General features: G+C 38.1%; 1 protein-coding gene across 6 annotated transcripts in view; it reads left to right on the top strand.

The window, feature by feature from the left end:
- DAPK1 (death associated protein kinase 1) overlaps positions 1 to 24,365 on the top strand; it is a 117,619-nt gene extending 93,254 nt beyond the window's left edge. For 5 of the 6 annotated variants that reach the window (XM_005304301.5, XM_005304299.5, XM_065550421.1 and 2 more), the window contains 8 exons: positions 3,998 to 4,075; positions 7,079 to 7,301; positions 12,574 to 12,762; positions 14,011 to 14,208; positions 16,656 to 16,794; positions 18,007 to 18,127; positions 20,937 to 21,125; positions 22,929 to 24,365. In XM_005304301.5, the coding sequence (XP_005304358.2) occupies positions 3,998 to 4,075; positions 7,079 to 7,301; positions 12,574 to 12,762; positions 14,011 to 14,208; positions 16,656 to 16,794; positions 18,007 to 18,127; positions 20,937 to 21,125; positions 22,929 to 24,161 (2,370 nt within the window). In that variant the 3' untranslated portion in view covers positions 24,162 to 24,365. The remainder of the gene's footprint in view (positions 1 to 3,997; positions 4,076 to 7,078; positions 7,302 to 12,573; positions 12,763 to 14,010; positions 14,209 to 16,655; positions 16,795 to 18,006; positions 18,128 to 20,936; positions 21,126 to 22,928) is intronic. The other variant, XM_065550420.1, reaches the window with a different exon arrangement.
- The last annotated feature ends 357 nt before the right edge of the window (positions 24,366 to 24,722 follow it).

The following is a 24,722-nucleotide window of genomic DNA, read 5'->3' as shown; positions in this document are numbered from 1 at the left end:
TTGTAATTTGAGTGTATAAATGTTTTTAGTGGTTTGAGAAAATCACTCGGAACATGCAAGCATGTTCATGCTCCTGGAAAATGCAATCTGTTCGGATGTTTAAAAACAATAATAATAAAAAAAAGTGTGCTGTATGCACACATGGAGTTTGGCATTTCCATTGTTCCATTATCTGGTATCTTCTGGAATTTTAAATGCCCAAAGTGTTTAATTTGAATAACTGTATGTGCAAACATGTAACTAGCTGTTTGCATGTACAGTTACCAAGTTTGCATCAAAGTGCAGTAATTGTGCCTAAGGGTATGTCTATACTGGCAAGTTTCTGCGCCACAAGTTGTACCACTTTTACTAAAACACTGGAATTAAACCACTGTTGTGTATCCACACTGTGCTCCTTGTGATGCTGGAGCGCATCCACATTAGCAGCTTTTGCAACGGCAAAGACAGCAGTGCATTGTGGTAGCTATCCCACTGTGCAGCTTACCGCAGGGTACTTTGGGAAGAGTTTGCAATGCCTCATGGGGCAGGCACAGGGTCAGATGATGCAGGTTTCTCAATCCCATTATTCCATGGGCATCCTACTACATTGCCAGCTGCTTTTCAACTGAAGTTGGGGAGGGAGGGGTGTGTGTGTGTGGGTGTGTGTGTGTCTGAAGTGGGAGAGAGAGTGAGTGTGTTTGGGGGGACAGAGAGTGTGTCAGCATGCTGTCTTGTAAGTTCAGAGAGAGACAGGAAGGAACCAGTCCGGAGACAGGGGAGGGGGAAATTCCAGCATCAGGCCCCACCTCCCTTCCTGGGCTCTCTGCATAACGCGCGCACACATGCTCACGCACACCTGCCTCTGTGTTCAACAGCATGAGCATTCCACATTAATGGTTTGCTGTGTGTCCCGGAGCAGATCAGCACGCAAGGGCTGTCAGAAACAGTGCTTTGAAAGGGGAGGGGCGCATGTCTCCGGGGCAGCTGAGCTCAAAACAATGAGCAGAGCAGTCACTTGAGGCATTACGGGACAGTTCTGGAGGCCAATTACAGCGCAGAAAGCAGTCAAGTGTCTACACTGGCAATAGAGCACTGGAGCCTCTGCGCAAATAGCCTTACAACTCTCGTCAAGGTGGGTTTTTTGCAGCGTTGCAACTGAGGAGTTTCTGTGCACAGATTGGCCTGGCAGTGTGTACACGTCTGCAGTGTGAGTGCAGAAAGCTGCTTTACTGCGCAGAAACTTGCCAGGATAGACAAGCCCTAATCTGCATGCACATATTAAATACTTGTTCACACTTGGGAAAATTAGGCCTTTTTTGGATGCCAAGTTTGCTTAGCCACTGCTCTTCTTTGTAAAGCATTTGTAAAGTTAGCTTGAGTAGGAAAGCCATTTATCAAAAAAACATTATATTTCAGCTGCATGTGTATATTTTCAAATACATGTTGTAATATGCAAATACATGCTGTACTTCGCAGCCAGAAAATTTTGCAGCTTCTTTGTGTTCATAATGATTGACATAAGAGAAGGATAATGTTGTTCCTTATATTTCCCCTCCATGGGATTAGATGCCTCCTTCAGCCAGTAATACCTAACCCACAAATGGCATATTCTCTGTTAATTAAACCTAAATTGCTCATAATAATCCTTCCTGCTGATGTGACCCTCTTCACAGTTCACAGTGGTTTAAGCTGTAGTTTTGAAGTGAGGTGACCAGAATTTAAGACAATTTATTATCATCACTGGGTTAAAAGTCACAAATTCTCCCTCCTCCCACCCCCCAGGGCTCTCAGGATTCTTTACACAAGGTTTTGTTTCTGCTTTTCTTTTTTTATGGTTACCTTATTATTTTTCATGGGTTTTATTTTATGTTTTGATAAATTACAATACAGCTTTATATTTTACATAGCATTCCGGGGCAGTTTGTTTAGAGATCCCATATAGGGCTAAATTGTGAGTATCAAACTCCAATTATTTGGGCTGGGTGTGGTTCTGTCACCCTGTTAATATGGCTTAGAGAAGCTACCTCTCCACTGTCACAGATGTGACTAATGTGGGCTGTACAGATTCAGCCCCATGACCACTCACACCTAGGTTGTGAGGGCTGATTCACAGCTTGGCTCTGTGGAGCAAAAATCTTGCTGGGGTCCTGTGCAGTCTCCGAGTCCCAATCACACTGATTTCACAGCATTATGGGCCTTCCATGACTCCTAGGTTTTCAGTCCACGTTCATAAGTGTTTTCCAGAGCAAAGAGGAAGCTGGATAGGATACTGGTTTGCTTATGCACCCCTTCCATACATAAATCTCTTGTGCAAATCACTTGACCTTGCTCTCTGTTTGCCCAGGTGTAAAAGCAGGAGAATTACTCGCAGAGGTGTTGTGAGGATTGGCTAATGGATTAATTATCTATCTAAACTATTTATATGGCACCCATTACAGAGTATCAGCGCACCTCTCAATCTTTAATGCTGTTATCCTCACAGCAGCCCTGGGAAGTAGGGCAGGGCTATTTCCCTATTATATACATGGGACGCAGAGGCACAGAAAAGGTGACTTGCCCAAGGTCAAGAAATCTGTGGTAGAGCCAGAAGTTGAACCCAGGTCTCCTGAATCCCAGAGCACCCGAACCACTCGACCAGCTTTTTTCCTCAAACAACAAGAACATAAGACCAAAACAGCAGATCGTATAGGATGGTCAGAAGAGAGAAAGTAGGTTTCCCTAGATAAAAAAGCTGACAGGGAGAAGAAAAGGAAAGTATTAGAAATTCAAATATTTGTTTGTTTAAAGCAGAAGCTAACTATGCAACTGAGGAAGAGATTTACAGAGAAAATAGTAATTTAAATTTACTCACTTGTTGTCAGTTTCAATTCCTGCTTTTTCCTGATAGTGATACATTGCTATTCCTGAATCTCTAACAACCTTGTCTGAAGTTATTAAAGTTGTGGTATTCAAACTGAATGTTATGGGAGCCTGAAAATGTCTCCTGTAAGTAGACCTTGACTTTTCATAGACAAGAACATTTTATTTCAACAAAGAAAATGCACATATACAGTGAACTTTATTTTATTTTAGATTTATGGATGTGAAAGCCGTAATTTGTCAATCATCTTATGCGCTACTTATGACAATGCAGATTTGGCATAAAAAACTGGATGTGATGGGAATAAGGAGTGAAACCCCAAAAGATTTAATTTACCAATAATTTTTTGTAAACATGGCAAAGTTATTGTCTTGTCTTTAAAAAAAAAAAAAAAAAAAAGTTAAATCGAATCATAAATAAAAAAATTGTTTTGCCATCAAACACAGCACAAAAGCAGTACCATTAATATAGTCTTAAGAGAGTAAAGAAAGTAAGCAATTTTTCTTACGACTCAGTTCATATTAAACTGCTGACCTATGAAACATGGGTAATTAAATGTCAAGAGCAGAATGCTGAAGACAGCTTTGCTTCTCCTTTAAAATTTGCTGACGCTTTTTAAATCACAAGCCACATACACTTTGTTTTTTGAAAACCTAGATCCAGTAGCTAATTCACCACTGTCAATGCTTACATGTTAATAAACATAATTTACCTGCTTTACATAGCAATAAATATGCTGATGCATGTCCTTCTGGTGGCCTTTTAAACCTGTATGTGGTATGTAATATGTATCTAGATATTTCTGCCATCCACTAACATCCTGTATATTTAAATGGGAGAGTGAAGAATGATCATTCAGAGGGGAGTACTGGCATTGGTCTAAGCCTCTGACTCCAAAGCATCCTGTTACTGTAATGTCAAGATACCACTTTGCAAAAGAGAGGCGGTTGTTTTGAATTTTCTTATCTTTTTTTGGATGATTAAACAAACTAGGGGGATTACAGTTTAGGGGTTAATCCTGGCTGTTTTTTCTAATCCATTTCCTTCTGACAGCGATTTTATTCTGTTACTGCCATGAGCAGAACTGAGCTACACTGCACATGTTTTTCTGTTGCAGACAAAAGGAAGTGATTGCACTTAATAACTTGTCTTTAACAGGATGGGAAAACAGCAGAAGACCTCGCTAGAACAGAGCAGCATGAACATGTAGCCAGTCTTCTTGCAAGGCTCAAAAAGGTGGGAATGCATGGATATCTATTTGGATGCATGAGGGTTTTGGGGTTTTTTTTGTGGGTGGGGGGAGGGTTGACTGATGTTCTTGGTACTTTAAAGTTTGGGATAGCATTTTGAATACAAATGATGAGAAAATAAAACCCGCATCAAAAGCATTAGTCAAAAAGCTTTACAAAACCGCTCGGTGAAATAATTAGATTAAAAAAATCAATTTGGCTGATTTGCAACATAGCTATGATGTAATAGAAGAGAGTATGTACAGTTTTTTTATTTTTTGTTTTTCTCTAGATTGCACACAAAAATAAAGGGATCATATCTCATGATTGTCCGAGGGTCCTATCTCCCAGAGATTTCCCATGGGAAAATGTGGGTGCTCAGAATCTCATGAGATGTGACCCTAAATCTGCAGTCTAGCAATTCTATTTAACGAATGGCTGCCAGACTAAGAGGAACAAAATTAGATGTAATACTTCTGTTGAGGTTCTCATCTGAGACACTGCTCCTAGTATTAATTTCCTTTTTCTTAAAGATATAGACATCTCTTTTTAATTGCTCAGCCTACATAGTCACTGAAGCATGGGTATCACTGTGAGGATGTGTCTCCCTGACTTCCAGTGGGGGTAGAAGAGGGAGGAAAACAGTTCCTTTCTCAGTCCACCTTTCTGCATTTCTCTCTCCACTCCCCTAAATGGCCTTTTTTGGATGGGGAAGGCTCAGCTGCTCCCTATTCACTCTCCTGTGCTCAGCTGTTAAATGGGAGCAGTGCAAGGGCAAGAGCTGCACTCAGACTGTAGGAAAAGCTGCACAGCAGCTTTGTCTGAGTTGCTCCTTGCTGCCAGCTGGGAAGAAGAGAACCGATTAGTTGGCCCCAGCTCCTGTAGCTAGCAGAAGGGAGCAGGAAAAGGGTTATGGTGGTTCTCCCTCCTCCCCCACCACCATGGATCTTTAACAGCATAGGAATGGAGATACATCAGGTAACGGGTAAGTTAGGCCATGTCTGCGTTACAGGGACTATAGCGGCATAGCCCCGTAGTATAGGTGCTGCGTACAGTAATGGAAGGTAGCTAGATCTATGGAAGCTGTTGGGTGTGCGAGTGGGAGGAGACAGAGAGCACTGTAGGTGGTGATTGTTGAGAGTGAGATTTCCCAGTTGGGGAGGAGGAACTGGATGCACGGTGGTCAGAGCTTGCACAGGGAGGAAGACCCCCATGTCTTCCAGGGAGGAGAAGCAGATATTGAAATGTGTGCAGGGGTGAGAGGAGAGAGGGAGGCAAAAATGAAGGCTTTCTAGGGAGGAAGGGGAAGAAAAGAATGAGCATAAATGGGATTTGAGACGTTTTGAAAGTGGGGGGGAGGAAGGAAAACAGGAAAGAAATGAGGGTACTGAAAGAAAAAAGGGGAAAGAGGAATGCAAAATGAGAGAGAAAAGAACTGTCTCGGGGAAATAATACTTAAAAACTTATACACACAATTGTATTGTATTGCAAATATATATCCTTAAAGGGTCTACGCAGGTCACAGTACTATTACCAAGCCTTGTGGGTGAAGAATCAAGGACACTGTCTCTATGCTGCAAAAAAGAAAAATAATAATAATAAAAGACCTGTGGCATCAAGTCTTAACCCTGTTCTGCAGACTCAGGCTTGTGCTACAGCACTAAAAATAGCGGTGTAGATGTTTCCTCTGAGGCCCATTCCCCTCTCCAGGTTTCAAAGTGTGAGCTCCAGCCTAAGTGGGAACATCTACACTACTAGTTTTAGTGCCCTAGTGTGAGCCCAGATCTGAAGATCCAGGCTCTGAATCTCACTGTTGTGGGAGGTTTTTTGCTGTGTAGATGTACCCACTGAGGCCTGATCTACATGTAAAATTTAGGTCAACGTAGCTCTGGCACTCACAGATGTGAAAAATTCACACTCTTGAGTGCCACAGTTCTGCCAGCCTAAGCCCCAGTGTAGAGGGAGTTAGGTCAATGGAAGAATGCTCCATTGCTTGGGGAGGCGGTGTTCTTACAGCAATGGCTATAGGCTGTCTGCACCACAGGATTATGCCAGGATAGCTATAGCGCAGTAGCTGTGCCGCTATAGTCCCTGTAGTGTAGACGTAGCCTGTGGTTCTTGGTTTCCCCTCTACCCTTCCTCTCAATATTTGGGGCAAAATGATTCCACTGCAGTGATGTTGCATCAAAAACTATAGATATAATCAGGGCTTATTGGAATCTATTCTCTTCTGAACAGTTCTAGGGGTATTAATTTGAAAAATTGCCAGATTTCTGCTTTTCAATCTTGACTTTAAATTCTGGTGGTTGGACTCTTTTTTTTTTTTTTTTTTTTTTTTTTTTAAGTTTCCTCTCTTCATGTAATAGCTAAGCCACATTTTACTGCCCGTTCCTGGGATTTATTTTGATGCAGCAAGAACAAAGTGCAGTGTTTCACCTCCCTGCCTTTCTTTGCCTCCTACTGCCCCCTAACTTTATAACAAAATAACAGAGTGAATATCTTTTTTTATATCTCCCTTTGCGCAAAAAAAAAAAAAATGTGGGTAATGAAGTTTCAAAAGAATGAGGTACTTTAAAACTTGCTTCTGGCCCCAGAAAGTAGCACAGTACTTTACACTGCTGTTCCGTATTAACAATGCTATCTGAATTATGTGATTTAAATAAAAACTTTCAAATGCCTTTCACCCAGTTTTATTTGAATTAAATTGTTGCAAGTTTGTATTTTTCAGTAATGCTCAAAAATAATTCTGCTTGTTCTAGAACAGCTGAAGTTAGTGCTGATCAAGCATGTTGGGTCTCTTCTATTCTTGTCCATTTTAAGGATAGCAAATAAATTGATCCAGAACATAAAGAGGCGCATTGCTAAATTCCTCCAATACACTTTGTTCAGGACAATGTATCCCAGAGTATTTTCAAACTATGCTTAAGCTGAAAATGCAGCTTTTAGGCTTCTTATTGGGTTATTTTTCTGCATTGTAGTGGATCTAATTTCTGCATTTTGTTTGATTTAGGATACACATAGAGGACTTTTTATTCAACAACTTAGACCTACTCAAAACCCACAGTCAAGAATAAAACTTAAGCTGTTTGGACACTCAGGATCTGGGAAAACTACTCTTGTGGAATCTCTCAAGTGTGGTCTAATAAGGAGCTTTTTTAGAAGACGAAGACCAAGGCTTTCCTCCACAAACTCAACCAGATTCCCACCTTCACCCTTGTCTACCAAACCATCAGGTATCACTTTAAGGCTTCTGGTTTTATAACATTTAAAGTAAGAGAATAATTATTTCTATCTAGTGCTTATAACTATATGTGAAGAACTGTTGGCTTGATCTCTAAAAGTAAAGATTAGGAGACTGGGTCTTAGGAAATCAAAGCAGAGAAGTGGTTGTTGGTACCTGGGCAGAAGGATGAAACAGTGGGTGTGAAAGATACAAGATTAGCCAGAGAAACTTTTATTGCATCAGTAGAGGACCTGACCACTTGTCACAAGTATTCTGGAACTTTTTTGCAAATGTAAAGGTGTTAAATCTGTGTCCTGAACAAATTCTATTTTTTGGCAAAAAGTAATTGGTCATCTCTGGCCAACAAACATTTTCAGTAGATTATGATACTATCTACTTCCAGTCCTAAACTGTTTGTGTGATATTCAACAACTGCTGCATTCTACCCTAGAAGTGGCTGTACTAAAGTAATAAGTGAATTCATCCCTGTTTATCTTTCATCTAACAAAGAGGTATTGCATGTGGGAGGTTGTTGGGGGTTAAGCTTTTTGAGGTTCTTGGATGAAAGGATCCTGTAGAAGTGTTATTTTATCTATTAGATAAGCTTTGTTTTTAAGTTAGTTCATAATTAATTGCGTAATCATAAATAAGTATGTGCTTATCACTTATCATAATTTTTAGGTAATACCTGAACATGTTAGGGAAAAGTACCGGTATATAGTAACAGCTTTCATCTTTGCTCAACCTTCAGTCAATTTATTCTGAGGATAGGAACTCTGGTGAAAGAACAGGCCAAAAGGTTTCTGGCACAAAGATATAGTATATGAATGGTCAATGAATCACTGAAAGAGGCTTTCACATATTACACAGGAATTACTTAATGAGAGTGGAACAGAAATAGATAAGAAATTCTCTGTTCCATTAATCTCAATTTATAGGCCCTTGCACAAGGAGATTAAACTATGTATCAAGAAATACAGGTGTGTATCTACTGGAGGTAGCACAGGGAGAAGGGGGTTGGGGTTTTTTGTCTTTACTTTTTTAAAAATGTTAGAAACCAGTGGGAATAGGTTTTCAAGATCAGAAACAGTCATATGAACAAGAGAGATACGGGCCTAGGATTTTTTGAACATATCACCACAGGCTACTGCATACAAAAACTCAGTCCCATGTAAACATATGAAGTAAGGAAAAATCTTTTTACTCTTTTTTTTTTTTTAAACTACCCCAGTTCTGGAAGAAATTGCTTCATTTTATATACAGTTTATGTACACAGTATTGCCTTAATTAAAAACCTAAGAATGACCTTCCTTGATCAGACCAGTAGTCCATCTAGCCTAGTATTCTGTCTTCTGACAGTGGACAGTGCCAAGTGCTTCAGAGGAAAAGAACGGAATAGGGCTATTATCAAGTGATCCATCCCCTCTTCTCCAGTCCTAGCTTCTGGCAGTCCGAAGCAGACAGCGCATGGGGTTCCATCCATTACCATTTTAGCTAATAGCCATTGCTGGTCCTATCCTACATGAACTTATCAAATTCTTTTTTGAACCCAGTTCTACTTTTGGCCTTCACAGCGTCCCCTGACAACAAGTTCCACAGGTTGACTGTGTGTTACATGAAGAAGCACTTCCTTATGTTTGTTTTAAACCAGCATATTAATTTCATTGGGTTGACCCCTAGTTCTTGTGTTATGTGAAGGGGTGAGTAACACTTCCCCCACACCATTCATGATTTTATAGACCCTTAGTCATCTCTTTTATAAGCTAAACAGTCCCAGTCTTTTTAATCTCGCCTCATATGGAAACTGTTCCATACCCCAATCATTTTTGTTGCCCTTCTCTGTACTTTTTCCATTTCTAATCTATCGTTTTGAAATGGGGCAAGCAGAACTGCATGCAGTATTTAAGGGGTGGCCATAGCATGGATTAATGTAGTGGCATTATGATATTTTTGGGTTTATCATCTATCCCTTCCCTAATGGTTCCTAACAGTCTGTTAGCAATGTGGGGCTGGGGGGGGGGGTTGACTGCCACTGCACCCTGAGTGGATGTTTTCAGAGACTGATACACACTGAGTCCAAAATCTTTCTTGAGTGATGACCATTCATTTAGATCCCATCATTTTTGTATGTATACTTGGGATTATGTTTTCCAAAGTACATTACTTTTCATGTATCAACACTGAATTTCATTTACCATTTTGTTGCCCACTCACCCAGTTTTGTGAGATCCTTTTGTAACTCTTTACAGTCAGCTTTGGACTTAACTATGTTCAAACTTTGCCACCTCACTGTTCACCACCTTTTCCAGAAAATTTATGAATATGTTGAACAGCACAGGTCCCAGTATAAATCTTGGGGGAGGGGCCACTATTTATCTTCCTCCATTGTGAAAACTGACCATTTATTTTTACCTTTTGTTTCCTATCTTTTAAGCACTTACTGATCCATGAGATACCTTCCCTCTTATGCCATGACTGCTTACTTTTCAGCCTTGGTGTGGGACTTTGTCAAAAGCTCTCTGAAAGTCCAAGTACATTGTATCAAATGGATCACCCTTGTCCACATGCTTGTTGACCCCCTCGAAGAATTCTAGTAGATTTCCCTTTACAAAAGCTATGCTGATACTTCCCAAACATATCGTGTTCATCCATGTGTCTGATAATTCTGTTCTTTACTATAGTTTCAACCGGTTTGCCTGGTACTAAAATTAGGCTTACTGGTATGTAATTGCCAGGTTTGCCTCTGGAGCCGTTTTTTTAAAAATAGGGTGTTACATTAGCTACCCTTTAGTCATATGGTACTGAGGCTGATTTAAGTGATAGGTTACATTCCACAGTTAGTAGTTCTGCAATTTCAAGTGTGAGTTCCTTCAGAACTCTTGGGTGAATACCATCTGGTCCTGGTGACTTATTATTGTTATCTCCTCTATTGATATCTCAATCTGGGACAGTTACTCAGATTTGTCACCTAAAAAGAATGGCTCAGGTTTTGGAATCTTCCTCACCTCCTCTGCAGTGAAGACCAATGCAAAGAATTCATTTAGCTTTTCTGCAATGGCCTTATTGTCCTTGTGTGCTCCTTTAGCACCTCAGTCATCTAGTGGCCCCAATGATTGTTTGGCAGGCTTTCTGCTTCTGATGTATTTTAAAACATTTTTGCTTTAGTTTTTTATAGTGTCTTTTGCTAGTTGCTCTTCAAATTCTTTTTTGGTTTACGTAATTATACTTGATTTGCCAAAGTTTATGCTCCTTTCAATTTTCCTCAGTAGGATTTGACTTCCAGATTTTGAAGGATGTCTTTTTTGCTTCTAATCACCTCTTTTACTTAGCTGTTCAGCCGTGGTGGCTTTTTGGTTGTCTTACAGGGATTTTTTTTTATTTGGGGTATTCATTTAGTTTGTCTATATTATGGTGTTTTTAAATAGTTTCCATGCAGCTTGCAGGCATTTCACTATTGTGACTGTTCCTTTAATTTCCGTGTAATCAGCTTCCTCATTTTTATGTAGTTCCACTTTTTGAAGTTAAATGCTACTGTGGTTTTCCCTTCTACAAGAATGTTCAGTTTAATTACATTATGGTCACTTTTAGCATTAATTACATTAAGTGCTGCTCATTTGATGCCTAATACAGTGTGTGTGTGTGGTATACACACAGGCACATGCTGTATGAGGCATCAGATGAGCACCACTTATAGCAATACATAATACTGTATGCAAAAATAAGTAAGCTTATAATTACTGTAAAAAACATAAATATGAATTTCCTGACTTTATACACAAAAAATAATTTGTGCTAACATTGTTTCATTTTAATCTATGCTCAGTCTTTTAAGCACTTTTAGAGTCCTGGGGTTTTTTTTGGTTTGGTTTGGTTTTTTTGGTTGAACAGTATTAAATAAATGTACATTGTTGTTACTGCTAATATTTGAGGTAGGAAAAAAGCCTCATGAACTGATGGATGCTTAAAGTAGTTTAACACTATAGTGTGCATCTGATTATGTGTTTGTTATATAACTCATTAAAAGCTTGTGTTTATCAAGTATTTACATGAACACTCTGAAAATCTATATATAAGTGGCAAATGTATAGTGATACTTATACTGCTGAGTTGTCTCACACACACAACTTGTTTCCAAATTAAAATATGTATATCATAATGGTAACTTCAATATCTGGTGAGGGGATGAAGAATTCTTTGATTTGTCTAATAGAGGGGGATGGCTGATAATAGAGACTACTCTGTGATTGTCTTTCTCTTTCTGGGCTGATCTTTCAGAATCTAACTTGCTTTATACAGAGATTTTGTATCCCTATAACTAAGGGAGGGGAGTGATTTTTTTTTTTTTAATCAAAATAGTTAGGCCATACAATCCCCACTGTAGATGCCGTTTTTTATCCGTATAAAGTTATACAGGTATAGTTATAGCTGGACAGGAATATCTATACCCTATATATAAAGCATCTTTATACAGCTATAAATATGTCCACATGAGGGAGTTGTAGTGCTTTAATAATGCCAAATTAAAGCAATATAACTTTTGTGTATAGACAAGCCCTAACAGATGAACCCTCATTTTCACAAACTGTGTTCTGTCACTTCCATTATTTTGACCCCACCTGTGTGTCTTTTAGGGGCTAACAGTGCTATAAGGGGAACCTAGAATTTGCCCTTTCACCCCATTAAGCCTTACCTCTAGCACATCATTACTTTATCATTGGGTAATATAGAAACTAAAATACCTGCCCAACCTGTGGGTATTCTTGAGACCAAGCACATTGGAAATTGTCTAACAGTTATTGAAAACCTGAACATGTCTCTAATTTGGGGGGAAATCTCAGCACAGAGAGAAACTGGGGAAGGTCTGTTGAACAATGTTAATCAGACACATTATACTTTTACCTCTGTTCTCTTCCTTTCTGTCTTCCTTATTTCCACCTCTTTGTGTGTTTGCTTTCTTACATTTCCATGGTTCTCAGTATCTTCCTCTTCCTTTTCTCTCCTCTCTCATCCCCTTCTTTTAAAACCTATTATGCATAATTCAATCTCTCAGAAAGCCATTTTGCCAAGACAGGGTATTCTAAGGTACCGAATCAGCTCTAGTGAGAGGTATTTTCTGGTTCTGAATCTTGAGCACAAATATTGTTCACAGCCACCTGGGTACCTCAGATATCCTGGGTGCCTCTGTTCGAAGAACAGATCTTTTTAAATCACATTTTATGTTATTTTGAAATGATCTGTTTATAAACGCTTCATGGTTTGTAATATTCTTTTTCATGACTCAGTTTCAGTGAGCATTACAAATCTTTACCCTGGCTGTGAAAATGTTAGCGTGAGAAGTCGAAGCATGATGTTTGAGCCAGGCCTTACCAAAGGGGTGCTAGAAGTATTCGTTTCACCATCTCACCATTCTCACTGCTCTGCAGATGACCAGTCTACGAAGGCCATCGACATTCAAAATGCCTACTTGAATGGTAATGAATTAATTGAATTAATGTGCATTAATTCTATGTGACTGACATTGGCTTTACTTGTTTTAAATATTTGAATTTGAAATCTACTTTAAGCATTACCCTGAATACATCCACTATTTCAATGTGCGTATCTTTTTAAAACAGAGATTAAACCTACATAAAGCCCTGTGAAGTTAAATACATTATAAAGGCATCACATACATTGACTGGTTTGTGTATCATTTATAGATACTTTTTTTTTTTTTTTTTTTTTTTTTTTAAACCACTCGTCACAAAGGGTTTTGGACATATTACTTGTATGTTATCATAGGTGTGCATGGTGCTTTGTGAGTGCATAGTCATTAGATCTGGTCCTTGCCACAAAGACGATATCAATTGTTCCAGGGTCAAATGGGGCTTAAGCTTTTAATCTTGGGTCGAGGAATATATTTATAAATGCAACATACTGTAAAACATTTGCCATGTGTGATGAGCAACTTGACACATAATCAACACTTGTTATTAGTGCAGTTATTCTCTTTCAGCACAATCATGTAACAGATTTAGTTTCTAAAATGTAGTAGAGCTATACTGCAGACTGTCAGTAGAAACTATTCCATTGTAAAGGTTCATAGCATAGTTGATGCTTCACATTTTTTATTTTTTCTAGAGTATTTATAAAATCATTTTATTACTTTATAAAATCATTACTAAGTAAAGATGGTACAAGTGCATATGCTTTCAGTCAGATTAAGAGAGAGACTGTAAGAAGCTAACACATCTTTCATCTACAGCAAAAATAGATGACAGAAAACAGCACACCATGGCTAGTGTTCTTAAGTGGTAATTAGGAGTAAGAGGTGATTCTTAAAGCCCACTCTGATTTGGCAGTAGTTTCAATTTTATAAACCAAAATGGACTGTTTTCTGAATAACCTTGTATCTTATGTTTTTGACACCAGATACCATACATCACAAAGAAGTAATTGGAGAAATGTTTAGTTGCATTTTCAGGGGCAAGAGAAGGAACGGCAGCTGTTATTTCTGTAATGTTGTCTAGTGCTCTGTTTTGTCTTCTGAAGGATTTAATATCCATCATTTCTGTACAAAGCCAGGGCTCATTTAATCTGTAATGCACAGTGTCTATGACTCCTGGACACTTACATTTGGTTTCCAGATGTCAGCCCTGGAAAAACTTTGCCTCCAATATTAAAAGAACAGAGCTCTTTAAAGAAGTTTGACCTGTTTATCACTTTGTCCCCTTTTACAGGAATTGGAGATTTCAGCGTGTGGGAATTCTCTGGGAATCCTGTATATTTCTGCTGTTATGATTATTTTGCTGCAAATGATCCCACCGCAATTCATATCGTGCTTTTCAGTCTTGAAGAACCTTATGAAATCCAGTTAAACCAAGTGACCTTTTGGCTTAATTTCCTGAAATCACTGGTCCCAGTTGAGGAACCCATAGGTATGCCATGCTATGTGTCTAGATGCCTTCTGTGGAGGAAAGAAAAAACTTTGTGTTTCCCTGTAACTTTGTTGAGTCCTGTTGTGTGTCATCTTCCTGCATCTTATTGAAATCAACTTTAAACAAAGTTCAGTACAGAGGTGAACTTCTCCCTCACAGCAGAGGGTCCAAATAGGGCCATAGGCACTTAACCCTACCTAAAATTGTTTAGGTTGTGCTTAAATAGCGTGGAGAGCCTTGCGTGGTTCCTGAATTTCTCCCTAACCACTTAAACTGAAGTTTTCATATCAAAGAACTACTTTGACATTCTTGTGTACTGTCTGTCTACATACAGGCTCCAAGTACACTGGGTCTTTAAACCAAGTTTGGAAACATTGCTTAAATTCTGTTTAAACCCAACCCCAGCTAAATTGGTTTCCAGCACTAGCTGGGTTGGCCAGTGTGGATGGGTCTAAATCATGTTAGAATTGTGTTTTAAAACTCTGCTGACTTTCTGCATGTGCTGCTCAGATCTGTTTAGCTGGAACTATATTTAGACTTTAAATGAGTTTAACTCCTTTTAAGTCTTGGTGTGGATGGAGCCCAATATTTGTAGTGAATTTTGCTTGACATCTGCTAAGGCTTTGTTCAGTTTTTAAATGAGATCTCTGCTTTAATACTCTAGCTGGTTATGCTGTTTAGAATTGCTTGCAAGTCAAACCAATTGACTTAATCACTATATTTTTTAAAAAGATTAAGGTCACCTATTCTTGGTTTATACCAATTTATTTAGCTTTTATTGCAGTGGAGCATTCATCCACGCCCCCTGACAGTTTGATGGAAGAACCAAGCTCCGGGATCTGTCTTGGCTTCATCAACCAAAACTCTGTTCAAGCCAGTGGATACGATTAGACATGTATGGAAAAAGAAAACCCATGAAGTGATAAAATCACTGTGAAATCACCTGGCAGGCATATCAAAATATTTATTTAGAGCTGAATGTTCCCTGTGTCCTACTGGTATTTTGGCTAATATTAAATGCATTATATCAGAGCCCAGGTGATATTCTATATTCCTTATTTATGAACTCAGTACAGGTCTATGTTAGTTTGACTGCCTCCAGTTCAGACACACACATGCCTTTCAGTTTTATTTTGAGTTTAAAAAAAAAAAAAAAAAAAAGTTAAAAATAAGGCATGTCCAGATCCAGCTGGTATGCAAGTAGTTGTGTTACAGAGAAAATAATGACTCAGGAGTTTGCCAAAAATTAATACTGAAGCTTTAAGTTATTTTATTTAATATTTCTGCAGTTGCTAGAATCCAAATTTGATTCAGCCAAATATAGAACTAAACTTTGTCAGTTCTTCTTGCTAAATGATTAGCAATATTTAAATAGTTATGTCAGTTCAACTATAGTAAAGTAACTAATAAAGTTGTTCAGCTTGACCTTGCTGCTAATAGGAGAGTTGAAGGATTTCTTATAAACTAACAAAGTGTATTAGTGTACTATCCTAACAAAGTATATTAACAGAAATCTTAAAGCTTTGGAATAGTTTCCTAGCCAATTCCACTAGGTCCTTCATAAAAAGCCAGAAAACAGAGTGCTGGCTGCATTATAGTACACTGCTTCGCAGGCCACAGAACACTAATTTTGAGTCACTAGACATATAAAAAGGTATTTTTGTATGGCTTAAGCATCATGGATCAAATTCTGGAGACTTTATTCAGTCTTCACTCAGGCAAAACTGTTGAAGTTTAATTGAGGCTTTGCCAGGATGAGGATGAAGTAAAGACCACAGAATATGACACATTTTGTAAAACTTGACCAAGTTTTCTGGATAGTATATTAGAGAACAGGCTGTTTAAATGTGTTATGTACTATCACCTCATTCATATGCCATTTGTATCTTTCTCTTTTTCTCATTCTTTTCATGGTATCTCCCAGGCTTTCCTACTTAACTCTCACCTAAATGAGAGTTCATTGTTTGTGTAAGTACTGTACAATTGCATTCATACCACAGTATGAATGTTGTAGATCATTTGTGTTCTGCTTACAATCATCTAACTCGCATCCTGTAGTACTAAAGACCATCCAAAGAATTACCAAGAATCTTTGCAAGTAGTTGTCATTCCCAAAATGGTTTAATAGTTTGTAGCTGATTTTGTTAGTGTTGTTGGTGATAGTTATCACGTTAAAAGAAAAGAAATAAAGCCATATAGTATTAGTATTTTTAACATTATTTGAAAGGACAAGCCATCCATATTTATGGGCCACAAACAAAATCACATCAACCAAACAGTCCTTAAATTACACACACACAAGTGTGTAGATTGTTTTTAAGCTGGCAAGTGTATTCACACAAGCGACCAGTATGTCAGGAACATAAAATTCATCTCTGCCTTATGGTACAGTAAGAACACTTTTCCTGAAATTGTACTCTGGGTGTGTATTTTTCTTTCTCATGAAGCATTTGGTGGAAGGCTGAAAAATCCATTGCATGTTGTCCTGGTGGCCACCCATGCTGACATTGTGAACCTTCCTCGCCCTGTTGGAGGAGAATTTGGATATGACAAAGACATGTCATTGCTGAAAGAAATCAGAAACAGGTGAGAAGAGGACCAATGCATTTTTTTTAAATTTAAATACAGTATTAAAATGTGGAAATGCCAAAGTTGGTGGTTGATTTGAGGTGTTCAATATTATTAACAAAATAACATTCATTGATCTGTGTGGGAGCAAAGAAAATCCAGTACTTTGCTTTGGTTGCTGCTTTATATTGAAAATGTTCTTGCAGTATAGTTTTGTGCAAAAATGGAAAACACTTGATGGTTTTAAAATGAGTAGGTTGCCTCACACCTTTATGTTTAAGTATTGTAGGTTACTTTATTTATCAATGCTCCAATACCCAGACACAATGGAGTTTCATTCTTTAAATTATGATTAAGATATCTAGTATACAAAAATAAATCACACAGATGTATTGTATATACAATTTTCTAAAGAGCTGTCTGGCAATATGAATGAAAAAGAAAATGAACCAACAAGTCTCTCTAGATGTTGGAAAGTCCTAATGCCAACCACTATGAATTGCAGAGAGAATAGCGCTGGTTTTCAGAATTAGCTATTTTCACAGACTAGTCTTCCAAGACAAACTATACACAATTCACAGCAATACCATGGTATGCGGAGCCATTCAGGTCTTCTGAGTAGGGTATGTTAGGAAGAGGATGTAAGGAAAGAGTCTAGAACTATATCCCCCAGATTTCTAGTATTATTGTGTTAGGGGAATATCCTGATCTACTGAAACTGAACAATAAATACCTGTGTATAATCATTAGAGTTTCAGTCAAAAAATATATCTCATTGCTATGCTTGTAAAAGCAAATATAAATGTGGAAGTATTTCAGATAAGAACCACCAAGTGAGCTGAACTCATTAAAAACAAATAATTGCTGTAACTTTTATAGCAGAACATATAGCCAGTATGTCTACTTGACTCTTCTGTAATTCCCTTTATATAATATATGTGAAGACCTCTTTTCCAGTGCTTACATGAAAGAGTAACTTTTACTTTCAACAATTCTATTTATCTTGAATAAAATATTAGTTACTAATATACTATGTTTTGCTTTTAGTATTGTGCATCATATTCAGTATTTAACTTTTTACTATTCTTGTTCATTCCATTTGTCATGATTCCCTTAAAGCGAAAGAAAAAATTGTTACACAATTTAAAACAAATTTACAGTTGGATAAATTAAAATAAAATTTGGTTTGAGACTAGAAATTAATAAATAAGTACTGTATGTTTCTCTTAGGTTTGGAAATGATCTTCAAATTTTGGACAAGTTATTTGTTTTGGATGCCGGAGCATCTGGCTCTAAAGATATGAAGCTTCTTCGAAATCACCTACAAGAATTAAGAAGCCAGATCATTTCTGTGAGTAGTTCACTGAAGGCCTAGGCTGGGCTAACTCTATGTGAAATTCTGGTTTTGAAGGAAACTTGCATGGGGAAGTTATTACAAGCCTCTTGCTTCTTGGGCGTCAGAGGCTGGGTACATACATCATGGAGTTCAGGAAGAATAGGTGCAGTTTCTTTATTTGAACACTTTCTGGTGGCTAATTCAGAGGCACTTTGAGTTGATAATGAGCCTAGAGACACTCGGGTTTGAAGGAAATAGGAAGAAAGCATTTTTTCCTGTCTTCTAAGGGACACTGTTAGATCAAACTCGGCTGACAATTGAGTTTGTAAAAATCAGTTTTTATAAAATCTATATCCATGATTTTTTTAAATTCCAATGGAAAAGCTTTTTCTTTTTTTAAAACATGCCCCTGTTGTGTTGCATCCCAAACATTGCAGTGTCATATCCGTACATGTGAATCAGACAATCTGATTGGCTAGAAATTATTGATTCAGTGTCCAGTGTGAGAGAAATGCAGAAAGTCACCAAGCAATATAAATAGCAGAGAGTAAATTATATCTTTGTTTTTTATGATCAGAGGTGGGGTTTGTAAGTTGGAAGGATATTTTGTTTTTTAAATATTTTAATTTATGTGTGGCTTTAAAAGGTACTTTGGACTCAATCCTGCATTGCGTAGCACAGGGGCTTATTATAATCATTAAAGTTCTTTAACCCTCTGAGTTACTGGCTTTTTAATGGTTACATTTCTATATTAACCACAGGTTTCTGATATGCTTCACAGTCTTTACATTACCTCAGTCCTAACAGCTCTGTGCCAGGCTTTCTTATTTGATAATGTCTTTAAAGCTTGCAATTCAATTACAAAACAGTTTTGCAGCCTCTTGTCCCTGAAATAAGTTGGTCTTTTTCTACACAGAGGATTTTGCTAAAGAATTCCCATTGTTGCTAACACCAATTCAGTTGAATTAGTGTTAGCTTTAGTAGGAACTCTAGAGTAGGCAAGTCTCTGGAGGCTGGACCTATTTTACCAGTGCATCAGTTAGATTTGCATTGTACAGCAGGTTTAACAGACATGGTGATTGAAAAAAGGTCCAGTTACCAGATTCCCAGTAGTGTTAGCACTGGTTCAGTTTAAGGGAAAATAATCCTAAGTATCCCCAGTATAGATATGGATTCTCAGCTCCTGCTGCTACTAATGTGTGTTCCATGGGTGCCAAAAGACCCTGACCCACCAATTCCAAGTAGTGAACCATGAAGCAGTAAGCTGTACATTTTCTCAGATAATGACTGATGATTTTTAGTGACTTTGATACGTTATTGTGTGTGTGATATCATAGCTGGGACAACTGCACAAATTTTTATGATAATGGGCCAACAAAACCACCCAGTTAGGAGACAGAGGATGATCTACCATAAACCACCTCCCACATTTAAAATGGTCAATCAGTGAATCTGAGACTGCATTGGTGCTTTTTTTTTTTTTTTTGGTGGGGGGGGGATAAAATGGAAGAAAATAGTTGTGACTTTCAGTTTAAAGCTGTGATTTCAGTTCATAATTGACCCAGCTTTATGACTTCAGTGACTCCATTTCTCTTAAAATAAATTACAGAATAATGTTATGGACACTTCCAATATTTTGCTATGCAAGTAGATTGTGTGTTACTTAAAGAACACCAGGGCAGAACTAACTGTTACACTTCCACTGGTTCAGATAACTTCATGTTAACCAAATCTATATTGATAATTTTCCTAGAGTCATACTCCGAAAAATATATTTGCAGTTTCTAGCTAGGTAAAGGGGCAGTAGCCAAGGGATCACGTACCCAGTGGTAAACTGACCTAAATTCTACAGCAGTGTTCCCTTAGGGCTGATCTGCGCTTAAAATTTAGGTCAGCACATAACTACAGCACTCAGGGATATGAAAACTCCACAACCCTGAGCGCTATAGCTGTGCCAACCTAGCTCTTTGGGTAGACACAGCGAGGTTGACAAAATAATGCTGGGGGACGTAGTGTTGCTCCAGTGATGGAAAACCTTTTCTGAAGGTGAAGGCTGCATCTACACTCCAGGGTTATGCTGGCATAGCTATGGCACCGTATCTGTGCTGTTTATAATCTCTGTAGTGTAGACGTGGTTTTAGTTTCGGTGGCATTCTGATACAACAGGCTTGTAATTCCTCAACCACTTAATTTGCATTTAAAAAATGAGTTTTATTATTAATTAAATATGAACCTGTAAAATACAGTCGGCATTGTAGCATGGGTGTCATTTATTTTGATATTAAATTCAATCTATTTGATGCTTGCCCCAATCTTAGTTTTCAATTAACTACCGTTTTTTGTACTTACAACACACAACTGCATTGTAGAAGTTGTGGGGATGAGGAGCTATTAGTACTTCTAGCACATGGGAGGTGGTTTGGGATTTCATGATAAACTCCTTAGTGGTATGTTTCTGCTAAAAAGATCAGCAGTGAAATAATTAACTGTTGATATTTTAAACTATTTTTTGGTTGCACAGTTAATCCCCAGGTGAATGGGGCAATTGATACCACTCAAAACCATTGTTTCAGGTTGTGCGCAGATTACGCAAGAAAGCAATTAGTTGGTTCACATTAAGATTGTCTTTGTAATCATGGTGGCTAGAAATTGGTATTTAAATGAACATTTAGATTCTGGAGTACAATTTTTCATCCAGGGTGGATTCTGTGGCAAATTCTGCAGCTGTCTTTGGCAGTAGCTCTTTTTCTAAACAATTTAATTCAGTTTTTATCAGCATAGTAGAAGTAGAACTATAAATTGACGTCCATTGTACTTTTGTTAGATTTGTCCACCTATGACTCACCTTTGTGAGAAAATGATCTCCACCCTCCCTTCTTGGAGAAAAATTAATGGACCCAACCAGCTGATGTCATTGCAGCAGTTTGTATATGACGTACAGGATCAGCTTAATCCATTAGCAAGTGAAGATGATCTACGGCATATAGCCCAGCAGTTGCACAGCATAGGAGAAGTAAGTAATTTTTATTCAAACTGCATAACTATGTAGTGACTTTACTTACATTCTGTCTTTAACATAAACAAACTCAGATTGTTGATTCTACACAGTATCCAATTGAGTTTCACCCATCCGGAGCAAAGTGTATTCTCTGCACCTTTTTAATTACTTTTTTTTCTTTAATTCAGTGAAAAAATGAAGAAAATCCTAACCAGCTAGAATGCATGAACTGTGAGTGGTTTCCAGTATAGGGACGCTGAATGGAAAATGCATCAAGCTTCTTGGAGGAATTGGTGGGTGGAGCGTGAAAGGAAATCTTGTGGAGGGGGGGGAAAAAATTTTAACCAGCACACCCAGTCTAGAAAGCCAAAGCGATTCAGCAAAATCAGAAAAAGGCACTCTTATTATGGAATAAGTGTGTCCGCAAAGGGAGCTATTGCAGAATAGCTATTGCAGTTTGAATTCACACCGTATCTAATTCTGGAATAACTTCCTTATGTGGACAAGCCCTTAGTTGTTCAGCTAGAGTGCAACTTAAATCTGAAATGTGAGTTAAAATGGCTGAATAAATTTGTTTTCAGATTTGGTTAAAGAAAAGCATTCTCTGAAGCCATCTATGCCAAATATGTACAGACAGATACTCCTAGGATAAAAGGGGGTTGTAATAAGTGTTGGACCAGCTTTCACAGCAGCGTAGTGAAGCACTGACTGCACCATCCTGGTATCAGATTTTGTTTTTAAAATTAGAAATCTGAATCAGCAGGTTATTTCTAGCTCACATTATTGTTTATTTAAATGAATTAAGCACCGGAAAAATGATGCTCAAAAATGTGAAACCTGAGATTTCCAGGTAGTTCAGAATGTTCTGTTTTGACAGAATCTTGCTGTGTTCTCAGCAAAATTCCTTAATGATTCTTTCCTCAACTTCCCATTCTAAGACAACATACTCAATGCAAATCAACCCACACAGACTTCAGTTTTGTCTTATGGCTCCTATGTATTTGTTTCATTGGACATCTCTTTCTTTAAAAGAGGAAGAGTTCTATGGTAGACTATACTCATGATAAAAGCAAATAAAATAAATATTCAGGAAAGGGATGAAATAAAATGCTGACCTTCAAATGAGATAATAGCTAAAACAATTACTCATAGGCTTACTTTGCTGTAGCTACATTATTATATGTAGTTATATGGCAAAGCATTCATTTTTTCAAAGTTGCATACCTGTTAAGGAGGCTTGTGATGCTTTCCTTGCTTGTAATGTCATTTCCTATTAATTTCAGCTATACCTCCTATCTTATATTTCTATTCTCTGTGGCTAGATTTTTGTTTTCTACCAACATTAAATTCTGTGTAATCAAATGAGTAATGCAGATAGATGCAGGTATGAACTTTGAATGTGACATCCTGGCTCTTACATATCTGGTGGCTTAAGAGTTGAATGTGAGAAGCTCTGAAACCGAGCCAAAAATGCTCTTCCTTTTTCAGCTGCTATCAGGGCAAATGAGGAAAAACTGCATTTTAGGCCAGAATATTTTCTATGTCCATTGAAAATTGTTGGAAGTGCAGAAGATTTCTGCTAAAATAGTTTGAAAAAAATCTCAGTGAGCCATGTGTTCTGATGGCTTTGTCAATAAAACAAGTCAAGAACTGGATCCTGATTTTGTTTTAGGAATATGAGAGGAAGGAAATGCACTATTATCTTGCTACAGTCGTGAATCAATGGTGTGACTGGTTCGTCAGCAAGCCATAAGAGCAGCTCTACTGTTGACTTGTACTTCACAAGATATAATTTGTAATTTTCCTCTTTCTGAACAGATAAACATCATGCAGAGTGAAACTGTCCAAGATGTTGTACTCCTGGATCCTCGCTGGCTCTGTTCTAATGTCCTGGGGAAAATCCTGTCAGTGGAGAATCCCAAAGCCCTACATCATTACAGAGGTCGGTATACCATAGAGGACATCCAGCGCCTGGTATCAGACAGTGATGTGGAAGAACTGATACAAATTTTGGATGCCATGGATATCTGTGCTAGAGATCTTAGCAGTGGAGCAATGGTGGATATTCCAGCGCTGATCAAGACTGACAATCTTCACAGGTCTTGGACAGATGAGGAGGATGAGGTTCTGATTTATGGTGGTGTTAGAATTGTTCCTGTGGAACACCTTACCCCATTCCCTTGTGGAATTTTCCATAAAGTTCAAGTGAATCTGTGTCGGTGGATTCACCAACAGAATGCAGAGGGAGATGCAGATATACGTCTCTGGGTAAATGGATCAAAGATTGTGAATCGCGGGGCTGAGCTTTTAGTGTTGCTGGTCAACCATGGTCAGGGTATTGAGGTTCAAGTTAGAGGACTGGAAACAGAGAAGATCAAGTGCTGCTTGCTTCTGGATTCTGTTTGTAGCACCATTGATAACTTAATGGCCACAACATTACCAGGCCTGCTGACTGTGAAACATTATCTTAGTCCTCAGCAGCTGAGGGAACATCATGAACCAGTAATGGTCTACCAGCCTAGAGACTTCTTCCGGGCACAAAGCCAAAAGGAGACATCATTGACTAATACCATGGGTGGTTATAAAGAAAGCTTCAGCAGTATATTGTGCTTTGGATGTCTGGACATCTACTCACAGGGAGGTCTAGGAATGGATATTCATGCTTCGGATCTGAATCTTCTTACCAGGAGGAAACTTAGTCGACTTTTGGATCCACCTGATCCTATGGGAAAGGACTGGTGCCTTCTGGCTATGAACCTGGGCCTTCCTGATCTTGTTGCAAAATATAATACAAACAATGGAACTCAAAATGATTTTCTCCCAAGCCCAGTCCATGCCCTTTTGCAGGAATGGAGTAATGGCCCTGAGAGCACTGTAGGTATCCTAATGTCTAAACTGAGGGAATTAGGCCGCAGAGATGCAGCAGACTTTTTATTAAAGGCATCATCTGTATTCAAAATGAATTTAGATGCTAATGGCCAAGAGGCCTATGCTTCAAGTTGTAACAGTGGGACATCTTATAATTCAATTAGCTCAGTAGTGTCACGGTAAGAACAGAAGTTTTGCATGGACAGTATCTTTTCAAACTGCAGAAAGTGTAAAAGGTACAATATGAGGTTCTAGACCTACTAATTTATAAGCTTCTATATCGAAGGGTCTTTATCCTTCCCTATCACCACCTTTTATGTGAATAATCTTTCTACTTTTAACTGTGAACTGTTGCTTTTTATTTTAGCTATTAAAAGGCTGGTGTAATTCTGGTGTTTTACAATTCTATTCTGATATACAATGTGCTGCTTAATATTGCCATTTTAAGTGGGAAGTCTAACTTTTGGGTAATGTACTATAATGTTTTTTTTTAAAGAAATTCAGTTTTCCTAAAAGGGGAAAAAAAGTTGCACATTCATCCAAAATGTGTTTCTGATGCCCTGTTTTGTCTTTTCATCATAGTCTTTGCTTAACTTTTTTACATTTGTAGGGGGGAAACAACATTTATGGTCAACTTGCTGGAATTTAACACCATATTATTTATAAATGAAAAAAAGTGAGTGCCTTTTGCAGAAGAGAGTGTGGTTGAATTGAGTGATTCTGCTGAAGTAATAAGAAAATGCT

This window comes from Chrysemys picta, chromosome 6, assembly GCF_011386835.1.
Source record: "Chrysemys picta bellii isolate R12L10 chromosome 6, ASM1138683v2, whole genome shotgun sequence".
Classification (NCBI taxonomy): domain Eukaryota; kingdom Metazoa; phylum Chordata; order Testudines; family Emydidae; genus Chrysemys; species Chrysemys picta.
Note: the sequence above shows the minus strand (reverse complement) of the source record. Positions and strands in the feature narration are given on the sequence as shown.